Raw genomic sequence first — 13306 nt, 5'->3', positions numbered from 1 at the left:
TTTACTGATGCACCATAGAAAGCATCCTATCTAGATGTATCACGGCTGGGTACAGCAACTGCTCTGCCCAGGACCGCAAGAAACTGCAGAGAGTTGTGGACACAGCGCAGCGCATCACAGACACCAGCCTCCCCTCCGCCTTTACCTCTTGTTGCCTTGGTGAAGCAGCCAGCATAATCAAAGACCCCACCCACCTGGGACATTCTATCTTCTTCCATCGGGTAGAAGATACAGGTGCCTGAGGGCAGGTACCGGACTTAAGGACAGCTTCTACCCCACTGTGATAAGACTACTGAACGGTTCCTTTATACAATAAGATGGACTCTAACCTCATGATCTACCTTGTCGAGACCTTGCACCTTATTGCACTGCACTTTCTCTGTAGCTGTGACACTTTACTCTGTACTGTTATTGTTTTTACCTGTACTACCTCAAATGCACTCTGTACTAACTCAATGCAACTGCACTATGTAATGAATTGACCTGTACGATCGGTATGCAAGACAAGTTTTTCCCACTGTACCTCAGTACAAGTGACAATAATATACCAAATACCTTTCCTACCCTTCCCTTTCCAGTGAGTCTCTTATCCTCATTGACAAGTGAGGATAATAAACCAATACCAAATTACAAGTGATTGCACATCTCAGCAAATGAATGTGAAACAGCACCACATTCTGCATTCCGCACTCTTTAGCTTTCTGGTCCTTTTATAAAAAAACTCCACTGATCCCACCTGCCCACCCCACCTCCTCAATCTGATTCCACACTCCACCTTCCTTTCTCATCAGATCCCAGCTGCAGCCCTTTGTTGCCTCCACGCATCACCTTCCAGCCTCCGTCACTATTTCCACAGACGCTGTCTGATCTGCTGAGTGTTTCCAGCATTGAGTTTTTATCTTTGATTTCCAGCATCTGCAGTTATTTTTTTTAAATCTTCAGTGTGAATCCAACATACCAAGCACGTGTCCATTCTGCTTAATGTACCAGGCTCCCAACTCATGTCAAATTTTGGCCAAAGACCTGCATCAGCATTTATGCCCCAGACAAGCCTTCCTTCACTTTATTTCATCCAACACCATAGTCTTTAACTCAATTCATTTCAACTTCATCATTCAGCCACCTTCATTTTAAATGACTCCATTTGTTTCATTGCTTCAGCAGCAAGGGATTAACATTTCAATCTATCTCTGGTCTATAAATCAGTCCTTAATTCTCCATGGATTTATTAATACCTGCCCTGCGTAAATAACTAGTGTTTAGATTCCTTACAAGTAGATCCACCTTTCCTAGGACCTCCATTAAGCCACATCTTCACTGTGCTCTTTACCAGAGAGTGCCAGCTATTCTATCTAGTTGATGGCTGTACCCAGTCTATTCCGATACTATCCTTGTGAAAGATTTCTTGTATATATCACACGCACATGAAAGAGTAGATCCTTAAGCCTGCCCTGCCATTTAATATCATGGCTGATCTATGCTAGCGTCAACCAGTTCCCCATAAACCTCAATTCCTTAATAAACATTTGAAAGATCCATCTCCACCTTAAATATACCTAATGATTTGGCCTCCACTACCCTCAGAAGCAGAGAATTCCAGAGGTTCACTACTCCAAGACATTTCTTACACACCTCAGTTTTGATGCAGGGTTTCAACCCAAAACATCGACTCTGCCTTCGCCTCCACAGATGCTGCCTGACCAATGCTTTTTGCTCCACATTCCAGCATGTATAGTCGCTCGTGTCTTCTCGATTTTAAGTGATTAGCTCCTTGTGTTGCAGCTATGACCCCTTGTTCGTGACACTCCCCCTAGTGAAAACATCCCAACATTTACCCTGATAGAACCCTCCTTAGTATCTGTTAGCACCACTTTCAGTGACTCCACGCCAATTGATGATTGAAGACCAGGACCGAGTGTTGGGGTGGAAAGGAAGATATGCTTCCCGAATTAACTCTAGATACTAACTATGCTGAATGTTGGTGGCTCACCACAAAGCTATGCAAAAAAAGATTACTATGTGCTAAACTTGATTACTTGAATTAGACACACATTACCGAAAAGAGAGAAGAGTAAACAATAAGTAATTTAGCTCCCGAGTCACATACCACAGCCTCCACTGCAGGAGAGGTGTCACCAACAACCAACAAAGCAGGGCATCTGAGAGAAAACAAAGGTTCAGTCTCACTCCCCAGAAAACAAAGAATCACCAGACATTAAAAAAGATGTACAGGAATTTAAAGTTATTGAAGAACTGTAATTGAAAAGCTTTGAGGCTAGACAATCATCCCGAGACTTGGATAAAAATGTAGCACACAATCAAACAGATGGGAAATCTGTATGAACATCAGAAGATTCTGATGTTAACAGAATATCATTAAATAAACATTACCCAGTAACAGCTGTAAATGGAAAACAATGGACACACAGCTGAAGTGCACCATGGAAGCCCTTCCGTAAGCACACCTGTTTGTCAGACTCAATGTTACTACTCACCTGTGTCTCATAAATGATTTAATGAGGGAGCAATTGACAGTCACCACCAACAATGTTGACCTTAATGCAAAATGGCTACTGTATTACATATACATGGGAAAATGGGTACTGAGCAGTGATGTGTTTGGGAAGAAATGTCTGAAAACAAGGTTGTCCACCAAAGATGGATCTGTAGAAAGGGAGATGCTATCAGAAGGTCAGAATTAATGCCTGAAGGAGGTCACGGTCAGAGAGGACAGATACCTGAACTGTTCAACATGCTGGGGAAGAAGTCCAAGGACACCAGGAGCCCAGGAAGAGGCACACCCAGCGAGGGATGGGATGTGGGCAGTAGAGTTTTAGTTGAATTTCTGGATAATAGAAGCTTAGGAGGCAGGCAATAGATGGGGGCATGCCTGGTGGTGCAAAGGGAGACTGGGCAACACTGTGGAGGTGGGACCAGGCAGGTGTCACCAAGGAGACAGAATGGGGTGGCCTTACTGACAAATGGAAATCATTAATTTCCAATATTGGCAGCAAATCAATTGATCACCATTTTCCTTTAACAGATCTGGCCTACAACAACAAAATATCATTCTCACTGATTCCTCTCTACATTAGTTTATTGCAAATTAATTATGAATTCAAAGAGAAATCCCTGAATAACATCAGTGTTTCTTAGAAACCATACATTCCCCCCCTCCCCCCACTGCTTGAAGGACAGATAGTGTGGCTGGTAGCATCCTTTCCTACGAATCATGTGGTTATATGTTCAAGTCCCACTCCAGAGGTTCAAGCACAAAAACCCAAAATGATATGGAGTGGGTGCTACACTGTCAAAATTTAAGATAAAATAACTTTTAGTCACATGTACATCAAAACACACAGTGAAATGCATCTTTTGCGTAGAGTGTTCTGGGGGCAGCCCACAAGTGTCGCCACGCTTCTGGTGCCAACACAGCACGCCCACGACTTCCTAACTCATGCGTCTTTGGAATGTGGGAGGAAACCCATGCAGAGAGAATGTACAAACTCTTTACAGGCAGCAGCGGGAATTGAACCTGGGTCACTGGTGCTGTGATAGCGTTACGCTAACCGTGCCTGCCCTTCAGTCTTTTGGATTAAGATGTTGAACTGAGCCCCACCTGCTCTCTTGGAGGGTCCCCAGTTCTAGTTCAAAGAGATTAAAACTTACCCATGGTGGCTTGACCAGATTTATCCCTCAACTAACACCACTAAATATATATTTGATCATTTTCACATTACTGTTTGTGGGACCTTGCTGTGCATGAACTGGTTACAACAGCAAGTACAATTCAAGAATGCGTTATTGGCAGTGAAGTAGTTCAGGAAGTCTGGCAAAGGAATGTAAAATGGGGTTACCCAAAAAAGGAAAAGATGACATGGATTTATCAGCGGTAGGAAGTCTTGCCCAGTCTGCTTGGGATAGTGTCAAGTGCACGGTGATGTGCGACAAGGACTATACAATCAGCATCCAATCTGTGCAGTGCAGATGAATGTCATCTGGGATATCAAGACAAAAGTCACACCTGGGCAATGAAGAAGAGTCAAAGGTCTCTGCTCCAGGTTCCTGTTTGTTCACAATGGGTGCTCCCTGACAGTGGATTGACACGCCATACCCAATGAGATAAATCACCATCTGGGCAAGCACTAAACGTTAAAGTAAAATCATACCCCCGAATGGAGGAAGTGTGAACCTTGCTCAAACTAACAGCACCAATATTCGGTTTTAAAATGAGTAGTTCCCCCCAGCACCGAACCACCCGCGCCCCCCCCCCCACCCCCGAAATGCACTGCCAGAGGTGGTGGGGGAATCAGATACAATTACTATGGTTAAGAGGCATTTAGACAGACATTTAAATAGGCAAGGCAGAGAAGGATGTGGTCCTAATGCAGTCAAATGGAATTAGTGTAGCTGTGCAAAAAAGGTCAGCACGGACATGGTGGGCCGAAAGGCCCCATTGCCGTGCTGCAAGACTATGACTCAATGAGGTCATCAGCCCACGATACGAGAGAGGAAAGATTCAGAATAATCCCATTACAGGCATCTTTCAGGCCAACGGTCAGGACTTAGTGTGCATTCAAGGTCAGATACTGCTCTTGACTTAAGCCTTCTTGATAATTAAAGTTACTCACTGCAGAGTTTTAACCGTTGTTTCATTCACGCCAATAATTGGTCGTTCAATCTCCAAGTCTCTGCGACTATAAAAAGGGGAAAGTAAAATACAGATAAATTAATGCAAGGTGATTGTAAATGAACAATTATAAATAGTTTGCATGAGGCATGACTTTATGTACCACTTTACTGCTTGCAGCCCACTACTTCCTGTCATCAGGATATTTGGGTCACACTTTACCAATGGAAATTATTACATCAACATTTCTCTATCTGGTCACATGTCACAGTATAGCTGTTGGCTCTTGCTACCAGGTGGGTGCATGGATCACGTTTCCAAAGCCTCTATCCCAGTTTCATGGTTTTTGCAAAGGAAACAAAAAGAAAAACTACAAAGCCATAAATGAAAGGGAAGTCAGTACCAAGGCTGAGACTGTGAATGTCCCATTGTGCCCTTAAAACTTCAGATTGCTTGGATGGTCACCTTCACGATTTCTCTAATTTGCAGATCTTGGAAACAAGTATATCCCAAATAAAGTTCTTAATTGAGTACACACCTAATCCAAAATACAGCAAAATTCCAATGATCCCATATCCCATTGTTCAGAAATCCCAATGGTTCAGCATCTGGCTCACCAGAGCCCCAGTTCCCACACTCCCTTTAAACTCACTTCACTTATAGCAAATAGCCACAACCACTGGAAGATTACTCAAACACATCACAAATTGATGCCGAGAGATGCCCTCATCCTAATGTCCAGTTCTGCGGCTGGATTGCTGGATGAGCAGAAACTTTATACACATCCTCCTCGGATAATTTAAGGGTGCTGACTATTCAGCCAATATCTGCCTTGCCTTTAGGGTTTAGCTACTAGGAGCAAGGTACCCTGGTGGTTGAGTTACTGGACAAAACTCTAGAGACAGGAATACGAATCCAGCAGTAGACTTTACATGACTAACTTTAAAAGAAACCGAGCCCCATTAATAGTTGCCATAAAAATACTGGACCACCATAAAAAACCTACTTGGTTCACTGATGTCCTTCTGGTACGAAGTCATCTTTACCCAGTCTGACTTTTTAAACACTACTTCAGACCCAATAATATAGCTGACTCCGAACTGCCCCCCCAAAAAGGCTTGACCACTCACTTATTTCAAGGATCTAAGAGGGAATAACCAACAAACGCAGACCTATTGAGTGACACCCACATTCCCTGAATAAATACCCTGGTTAATCTTACTGAGACACTGGAGTCAGAATTTAACCTTTAAATGCTGCCTTTTCATTATGAAACTGGTTATTCAAAAAGAGAGTCATTATTCATGACTGGCTTCACAGGCTGAGACAGTGTTTAATTGGCTGCCCCTAGGTGCCCTCGAAGGTGGTGGTGAGCTTCCTTCTTGAACCGCTGCAGTCCTTGAGGTGTGGGTATTACCCACCACACTGTTGGGAAGGGAGTTCCAGGATTCTGATCCAGCAACAGTGTAGGAACAGCGATATTTGGTGTGTGACTAAGAGAGCAGCTTTGAGGTGGTGGTGTTTCCATGTTTTTACTGTCCTTTTGCTTCTAATTATTAAAAGGTCTTGGAAGGTGCTGTCGAAGGAGTCTCAGTGATTAAGAAAAGGGTTGATATTGCTAAGTTCTATTTTTAAATCTATCATTCCAGGACTACATGGATAAGATATGGCACATCCCCATCGACCCTCACCAATTTTTACTGACGCACCATAAAGTATCCTGTCTGGATGCATCACGGTTTGGTACGGCGACTGCTCTGCCTGTGACTACAAGAAACTGCAGAGAGTTGTGGACACAGCTCAGCACATCACGGAAACCAGCCTACCCTCCGTGGACTCTGATTACGTTGGCTGCTTTACCAAGGCAGCGAGAAGTGTAGACAAAGACCCCACCCACCCTGGCCATTCTCTCCTCCTCCCTTCCCATTGGGCAGAAGATACAAAAGCCTGAAAGCACGTACCACCAGGCTCAAGGACAGCTTCTATTCCGCTGTTATAAGACTATTGAACGGTTCCCTAGTATGACAAGATGGACTCTTGACTTCCATCTACCTTATTACGACCTTACACCTTATTGTCTGCCTGCACTGCATTCTCTGTAATTGTTACACTTTATTCTGCATTCTGTTATCGTTTTACTTTGTGCTACCTCAATGCACGGTTGTAATGAATTGATCTGTATGAATGGTATGCAAGATGTACCTTGATACATGTGACAATCATAAACCAATTCCAATAACAGATGCAACAATCCTTTTATAAATCCCTCCATACCTGTTGTATGCATTGACAAAAAGGTGCAGGTTTTCCTGGTTGATGTCCTGGGATATGTGGAGTCGATAGGTCTGGATCAGCTCTAAGTTGTTTTCCAGCTCCTCCTGCATTGGGCAGTGGTTCAGAAAGGAACAGAGAGGCAGCCATCAAAACAAATAAACTTAACTCATTATGGTACTTCAATATTGATCAAGATAGCTAAAGTGGCAGTAGCCCACATTCCTGTAGAAATTACCTATGGCTCATTGGTATACTGGCAACATAGATGATAGGGTCAATTGAATTTTCTTTAAGTAGGATCTTACTACATCTAGATTGTTGCAATACAAGAAACACAACAGCCAATGACTACATGTCAAGCAAAAACAGAACAGGCAGCACCAAGTGAAAATAAAAACCTGCAGGTGCTGGCGACCTGAAGTAAAAACAGGACAGCATTTTCTGTTTTTACATCAGACAGCATCTATGAAAGAGAAACAGAATTAACATTTCAGGGTGACGAAGAATCTTCAACCCAAAACATTAACCAATGCACTTTCCACAAATGCTGCCTGACCCGCCGAGGGTTACAGGCAACCTCTGCGTTATGGGGGAAGGTTGCATTATGAGAAAACTGTCCATAACTGCAATTTTCTGTAACGCGAGGCCACATCATCCGTGCGTGCATCAGGAAACGCGAGTAGGAAAAGTGTTGGATTTATTTACTTTTTCTTCCCCCCACCCCTGACAGAAATTCCGAGAGAGTTAATTGTATTCTGTGTCTCAAGTTTTTGGGTAGCAATTTGAGAATTCTGCAAGGGCGAATTTGCCTAACCCAAACGGACATAACGCAGAAGTCACCTGTACATCTTTTGACTTTAAACTGCTTCAGGGCTCCCCAGTTCCATGGAAGTTGTCAAGAAAGTCTCTCTCGTTCTCCTGTTTCATATAAAATCAGGACGGATACCAGACCCAATCAGAGTAGCCAAGGAAGAGTCAGTGGGACATAGATTTGATTTGTGTGGCTACAGTGGTTCATTAATTATAACAAGGGCATTTTCTTCTTCCCAGTGCCCCAGTCCTCAAACTCACACACCACTGACATCATCCTATTTCCTATGTCAAGGTTAAATTGAATGGACACTGTTGGCAAAAAGCAAATACTGGTGACACTGGGATTACAAACAAAACAGTAGAATTGCTCAGCAGGTCAGGCAACATCTCCAGAGACACAGTGACAGAGTTAATCCTTCAGGCCAATAGACTTCTGTCACAATAGCTCCATGAGAGGTCAGTGACCTCAGATATTTGGGACAGAAATTCAACTTTGATTGCTGGTGCTAAATGGACACAGGTGCATCTGCTGCAGATATTTGAACTGATGCTGTCAGTCAACAAGGCGACATTTTGGGACAAGTAGTAAAAGATGCCCGATCTCTAGAAACTTGTTTTTATTTAAAGCGACTTACTTATGGGGTTGTTTACAGTTTGTCTTTAATTTGGAAAAGAGTATAGTAAGATCAGTAGCAGTAGAATGAACTGATTGACTCACTGTCCATTCAGTAACAGAGTCAGTCTTCACACCACAGCCCAGCTGAAGTGATGGTCTGATGGTGGATCTTTGACCCAAAACATGTTTTTGCTCCACTGATGCTGCCTGATCTGCTGAGAATTTTCCAGCATTTTCTTTCAATTCAAATTGTCTTGTATGTGCAGTATTTGCGATTCAGTTTCGGATTATAGCCTGGTGGTAGTTTAATCGAGGGGGGGTTGCCTATTCCCCCAGCTAAAGTGATTCTGAACTGAATAAATAATCACTGTAAAAGTACGATTTATGCAGATATTGTGGAGAAAGTTTGCACCACTCATTATTAAAGTGATTCCAGCTCAGTAGTGCTGGGACAGTTTCCATCCACATAACCTCCATTTCCCCCAATTTCCACAAATCTTTCTGAAAACTTATCAATAGGTAAAAGTTGTTACAAATTTCATTCTATACTCAAGGAGCAGACATGCAAGCAATGGCATACGACACTGCAGGGTGATTGGCTATAAATGTTGATGCACTGACAGAGACGTGACAATGAGACATCTCCATTCAGGAGAGCAATTAGGACAGGGAGTACGTAGCCAGCTCGTCAGCAACACCCACAATATACACAATATGGTGCCAAGCACTCCAGGCAAGGAGAAAAGAACCCACACTGAATAGCGACCGTGATCGCAACTAGTATTGTGAGCAATGGTTTTAACTCACGCTACTGAAGTGATGAGCCAGCACAATGTCATCCAGGTTGGTGGTCCATCCTGAAAGCTGGAAGAGAATTAAAATAGACAGATTATTCCATCAAGAAACAAAAGCAGCACTGCAAGAACCATCATCAGGAGTCTCAACTATCAGAAGCTGCCCAAAGATCCCACTGACAACATTCTCCTCTTCTTTCCTGAACCTCATGTTAACTAATATTCCACTTAACTTCCCGTGGTTCCCTACAGAGCCCTCCCTCTATACAAGCAAGGAGGATGGGAGGGGATTCAATCAAAATTTGCTTCTTAAATAAACCCCATTTTAATTGGCTGCTGAGGCCAGGATGGGAACAGCAAATTCCCCAACAGACGGAGCAGGAGGTCTGACAAGGTGGGGTGGGAGGGTGGGTGGTTTGTGAGGTAGTCCGTTCCTTCTGCTGCTTGTGCAGGGCTCCAGTATACTCCCAATTCATGGACACGGGTTATCAACACCAACCCAAACACCCCTTCTCTACTTCAGATAGTGCTACTTAAGTAGGAAGTTCTACTTAAGAACTTCCCAAGAACTGGTGGGGTAATACAATGTGTTTCAAGGCCTGAAGGTAACTCCATCAAGCAAGCCACGGGGAACAGGACAAACCAGGCAAAGTAGACAAGCACAATATGGTAAAGGTGCAGGAATGGGGCTCAATACTCACACCCCTCAGTGCCCAGAAGTCAATGTCAGCCTTGATATATGCAATACAAACATCCACAACCCTCTGCAGCTGAGAATCTACAACACACCATGAAGAGACATTTCCCCATCTCCATTCCAGTTGCTTTTTACAAGACTAGTTCTAGCAAACTGGGTTACAGATTGGCTATGATTTTGTTAAATGGCATTACCAGGAGAGCAGAGCAAAGATTGAAAGAAGCACCGAAAGTCTCCTTGAAACACATTGTATTACCCCACCAGTTCTTGGGAAGTTCTTAAGTAGAACTTCCTACTTAAGTAGCACTATCTGAAGTAGAGAAGGGGTGTTTGGGTTGGTGTTGATAACCCATGTCCATGAATTGGGAGTATACTGGAGCCCTGCACAAGCAGCAGAAGGAACGGACTACCTCACAAACCACCCACCCTCCCACCCCACCTTGTCAGACCTCCTGCTCCGTCTGTTGGGGAATTTGCTGTTCCCATCCTGGCCTCAGCAGCCACCCCAGAACTGGAGTGGAAGTCATCCTCCATCTCAAGCGACAGATGAAGAAATGGCAAATGCAGCACAAGGGTTGAAGGCCAACTCCTGTAATCAGATCCAAATCACTGGACAACAATTGGGAAGGAAAAGCCTGCCTACTTCCTGCCATCTTCCCAATTTTTTTGCCCCAATCCACCCAGGCCAACGATGCCGGGAAAGCACAAAACGTACTAGATTAATACCAATTCTACTCTTGAAGGCCTACTTGATGTTTATGATGATATTTATTCATTAGTCACACGTACATCGAAGCACAGTGAAATGCATCTTTGGGGGCAGCCCGCAAGTGTCGCCACTCTTCTGGCGCCAACATAGCGTGCCCACAGCTCCTAACTCATATGTCTTTTTTTTTGGAATGTGGGAGGAAACCAGAGCACCCGGAGGAAACTCACCCAGACACGGGGAGACTGTACAAATGCCTTACAGGCAGCGGCGGGAATTGAACCCGGTGCTGTAATAGCGTTACGCTAGCCGCTATACTACCGTGCCGTCCCTCTACTAGACAGAGATATCAGCAGAAGCTCATCACAGGGCTTGCTTAAGCAGCAAAGTAGCAGATAAATTGGCAAAAGATCAGGAAAGTGAGGGCTAGGGGGAAACTGGCATAGAAAATGGAACTAGCTGTTCCTGAACCTGGTGGTGCAGGACTTCAGGCTTCTGTACCTCCTGCCCGCTAGTAGATGTGAGAAGATGGCATGGCCCAGGTGGTGGGGATCTTTGATGATAGATGTTGCCTTTTTGAGGCAGTGCCTCATGTAGATACTTTTGATGGTGGGGAGGGCTGTGCCGGTGATGTATCGCGCCGAGTCCACTGCTCTCTGCAGCTTCTTCTGTTCCTGCACATTTGCACCTATGCCCGTGTTATAATCAGAAGCTCTCTGCCCCTTTCATGGTGGTTTGGCTTGTCCCCCTCTTACCTCAGAGGTTAGCAACCACCCCACAAATGGCACGGTTGGACAACAAGCCAGCACTCACTGAGAACACTGGAAACAATTTATATTTCAGGTCAATGATAGTTGCTTAAAATGTTTCCCTTTCCACTGACGCTGCCTGATCTGCTGAGTGTTTCTAGCATTCACTGATATTATTTCCGACTTCCAGCACCTGCAGTCTGTTGCTTGCCAATGCTCACTGCCAGTGCTCAATAACATTTTTAGTGCAAGTTACTGAAAGCCGGTTAGTGACAGGGAAAAGAGAATTAAAAATAAGCATCACACCAGCGAAGTGTTAGATTGCAAATTTCTTCAGGAGACGGAGAAATCGGCAAATCTTTTGACGGAATTATCCAACAAACCTTCGAGGCAGCCCAATCCATCCAGCCTTTAGCACATGGGTCAATGTTGATGAGGACAAGTCCCTCAACGAGATCTTGGTGATTCAGCTGCACAGAACATATAGAAATTAAAGATTAACAACAGTTCGAGATGCACTGTGGTACACTGCACAGTGTCGATCGTTATCCTTTCTCCCGAGTCAGGAGGTTCTGGGTTCAAATCCCACGCCAGAGCCTCAAACACAAAAGTCCAGCACAGTACTGAAGCAAGCGCCACACTGAGGAGTCTTTTCTTATGTGGATAATTGGGCCACCTCAGAGGGTAGTTAATAGCCCACTGCAGTCACATGGCAGTCAGCCCAGCTAAAGATAGCAGGTCATCTTCCCCAAAAGGAATTTGGTGCGCCAAACAAATTTATTTATTTATTTATAGCAATCTAGTAGTTTCATGGACACCAGCACTGACATTATATCTTTAATTTATTTAATTTAAAAGTTCCCAGCTGCCAGAGCGTGACTAACTCATTGGTGCAGGCCTCTGAACTAGTCTTGTAACCACAAGACCATAAAAGATATGGGAGCAGAATTGGCCCATTTGGCCCACAGCATCTGTTCTGGCATCAGTCGTAGCTGTTTTTTTTCCCCTCTAACCCCATTCTCCCACCTTCTTCCTGTAACGCCGTTACAAAATTACTTTATCACTGGTGACACAAACAAGCCAAAGCGACATGGAATCCAGAAAAGGATATACTGCAGATTAAACCAACCTACTTGGATACTTACTGCAAATCTGGTAAGGATGTAGGCTCCAGCCCCAACTCCAACCCCAATCACATTCTGAATGCTGCAAGACAAATCAGATAACTCTCAGTATTCCTGCTGCTCATTGAAATGAAACAGAAGGAAAGCGGTGGGGGTGGGAGGTGAAAAGGGTCTTGCTGGGGCTCCACTTGAGCGAACTTTTACACTGAACTCACTTTAAGTGGATTAGAACCGCAGACAACATCTCCGCCAGCTCATCCATGGTTGGGTATTGGTACCTACAAAGCAACGACAAAAAAAGAGATGCAAGTCAGGAAAATTCCATTGCTACACACAGAGCTAATAATCTGCTGCAGTTAAAAGGACTACAAGTTGCTGTACACAGGTCAGTTCTATACAACTATGGCAAAAGCAGCAAACCTGTTAGCTTCAGGCTAGTTCTTAACTTTATGCCCCAAAATAGGTGAAGGGTTGAGAAAATGACAATGCCAATAAATGTCCCCTTCCTAATTTTCCTATTCTCATCTCCAAGTTGTGATAGTAAACATACTTCTGTGATTCATTAAATATGTCACACAATTGACATGCATTTGAAATTCAGGTCCTCCTCAGCTTATGAATGCCCGAATTATGTACAGCACGTACATATAAAAGACATCTTTATTAGTCACACGTACACCGAAACACAGTGAAATGCATCTTTGCGTAGCATATTCTGGGGGCAGCCCGCAAGTGTCGCCATGCTTCCGGCACCAAACATAGCATGCCCACAACTTCCTAACCTGTACGTCTTTGGAATGTGGGAGGCAACCCGAGCATCCGGAGGAAACCCACGCAGACACGGGGAGAACGTACAAACTCCTTACAGACAGTGGCCGGAATTGAACCCAGGTCGCTGGCACT

General features: G+C 44.1%; 1 protein-coding gene across 2 annotated transcripts in view; it reads right to left on the bottom strand.

Moving 5' to 3' along the window:
- The window catches only part of LOC127578707 (protein NDRG3-like), a 103712-nt gene that overhangs the window by 44940 nt on the left and 45466 nt on the right, over nt 1-13306 (bottom strand). For both annotated transcript variants that reach the window (XM_052031035.1, XM_052031034.1), the window contains exons 6-12: nt 12619-12681; nt 12425-12485; nt 11663-11749; nt 9141-9197; nt 6905-7008; nt 4632-4697; nt 2108-2159 (exon numbers count right to left, since the gene is read on the bottom strand). In XM_052031035.1, coding sequence (XP_051886995.1) covers nt 2108-2159; nt 4632-4697; nt 6905-7008; nt 9141-9197; nt 11663-11749; nt 12425-12485; nt 12619-12681 — 490 coding nt within the window. The remainder of the gene's footprint in view (nt 1-2107; nt 2160-4631; nt 4698-6904; nt 7009-9140; nt 9198-11662; nt 11750-12424; nt 12486-12618; nt 12682-13306) is intronic.

This window comes from Pristis pectinata, chromosome 16 (assembly GCF_009764475.1).
Source record: "Pristis pectinata isolate sPriPec2 chromosome 16, sPriPec2.1.pri, whole genome shotgun sequence".
Classification (NCBI taxonomy): Eukaryota; Metazoa; Chordata; class Chondrichthyes; order Rhinopristiformes; family Pristidae; genus Pristis; species Pristis pectinata.
This window is presented reverse-complemented; position numbering and strand designations above follow the sequence as displayed.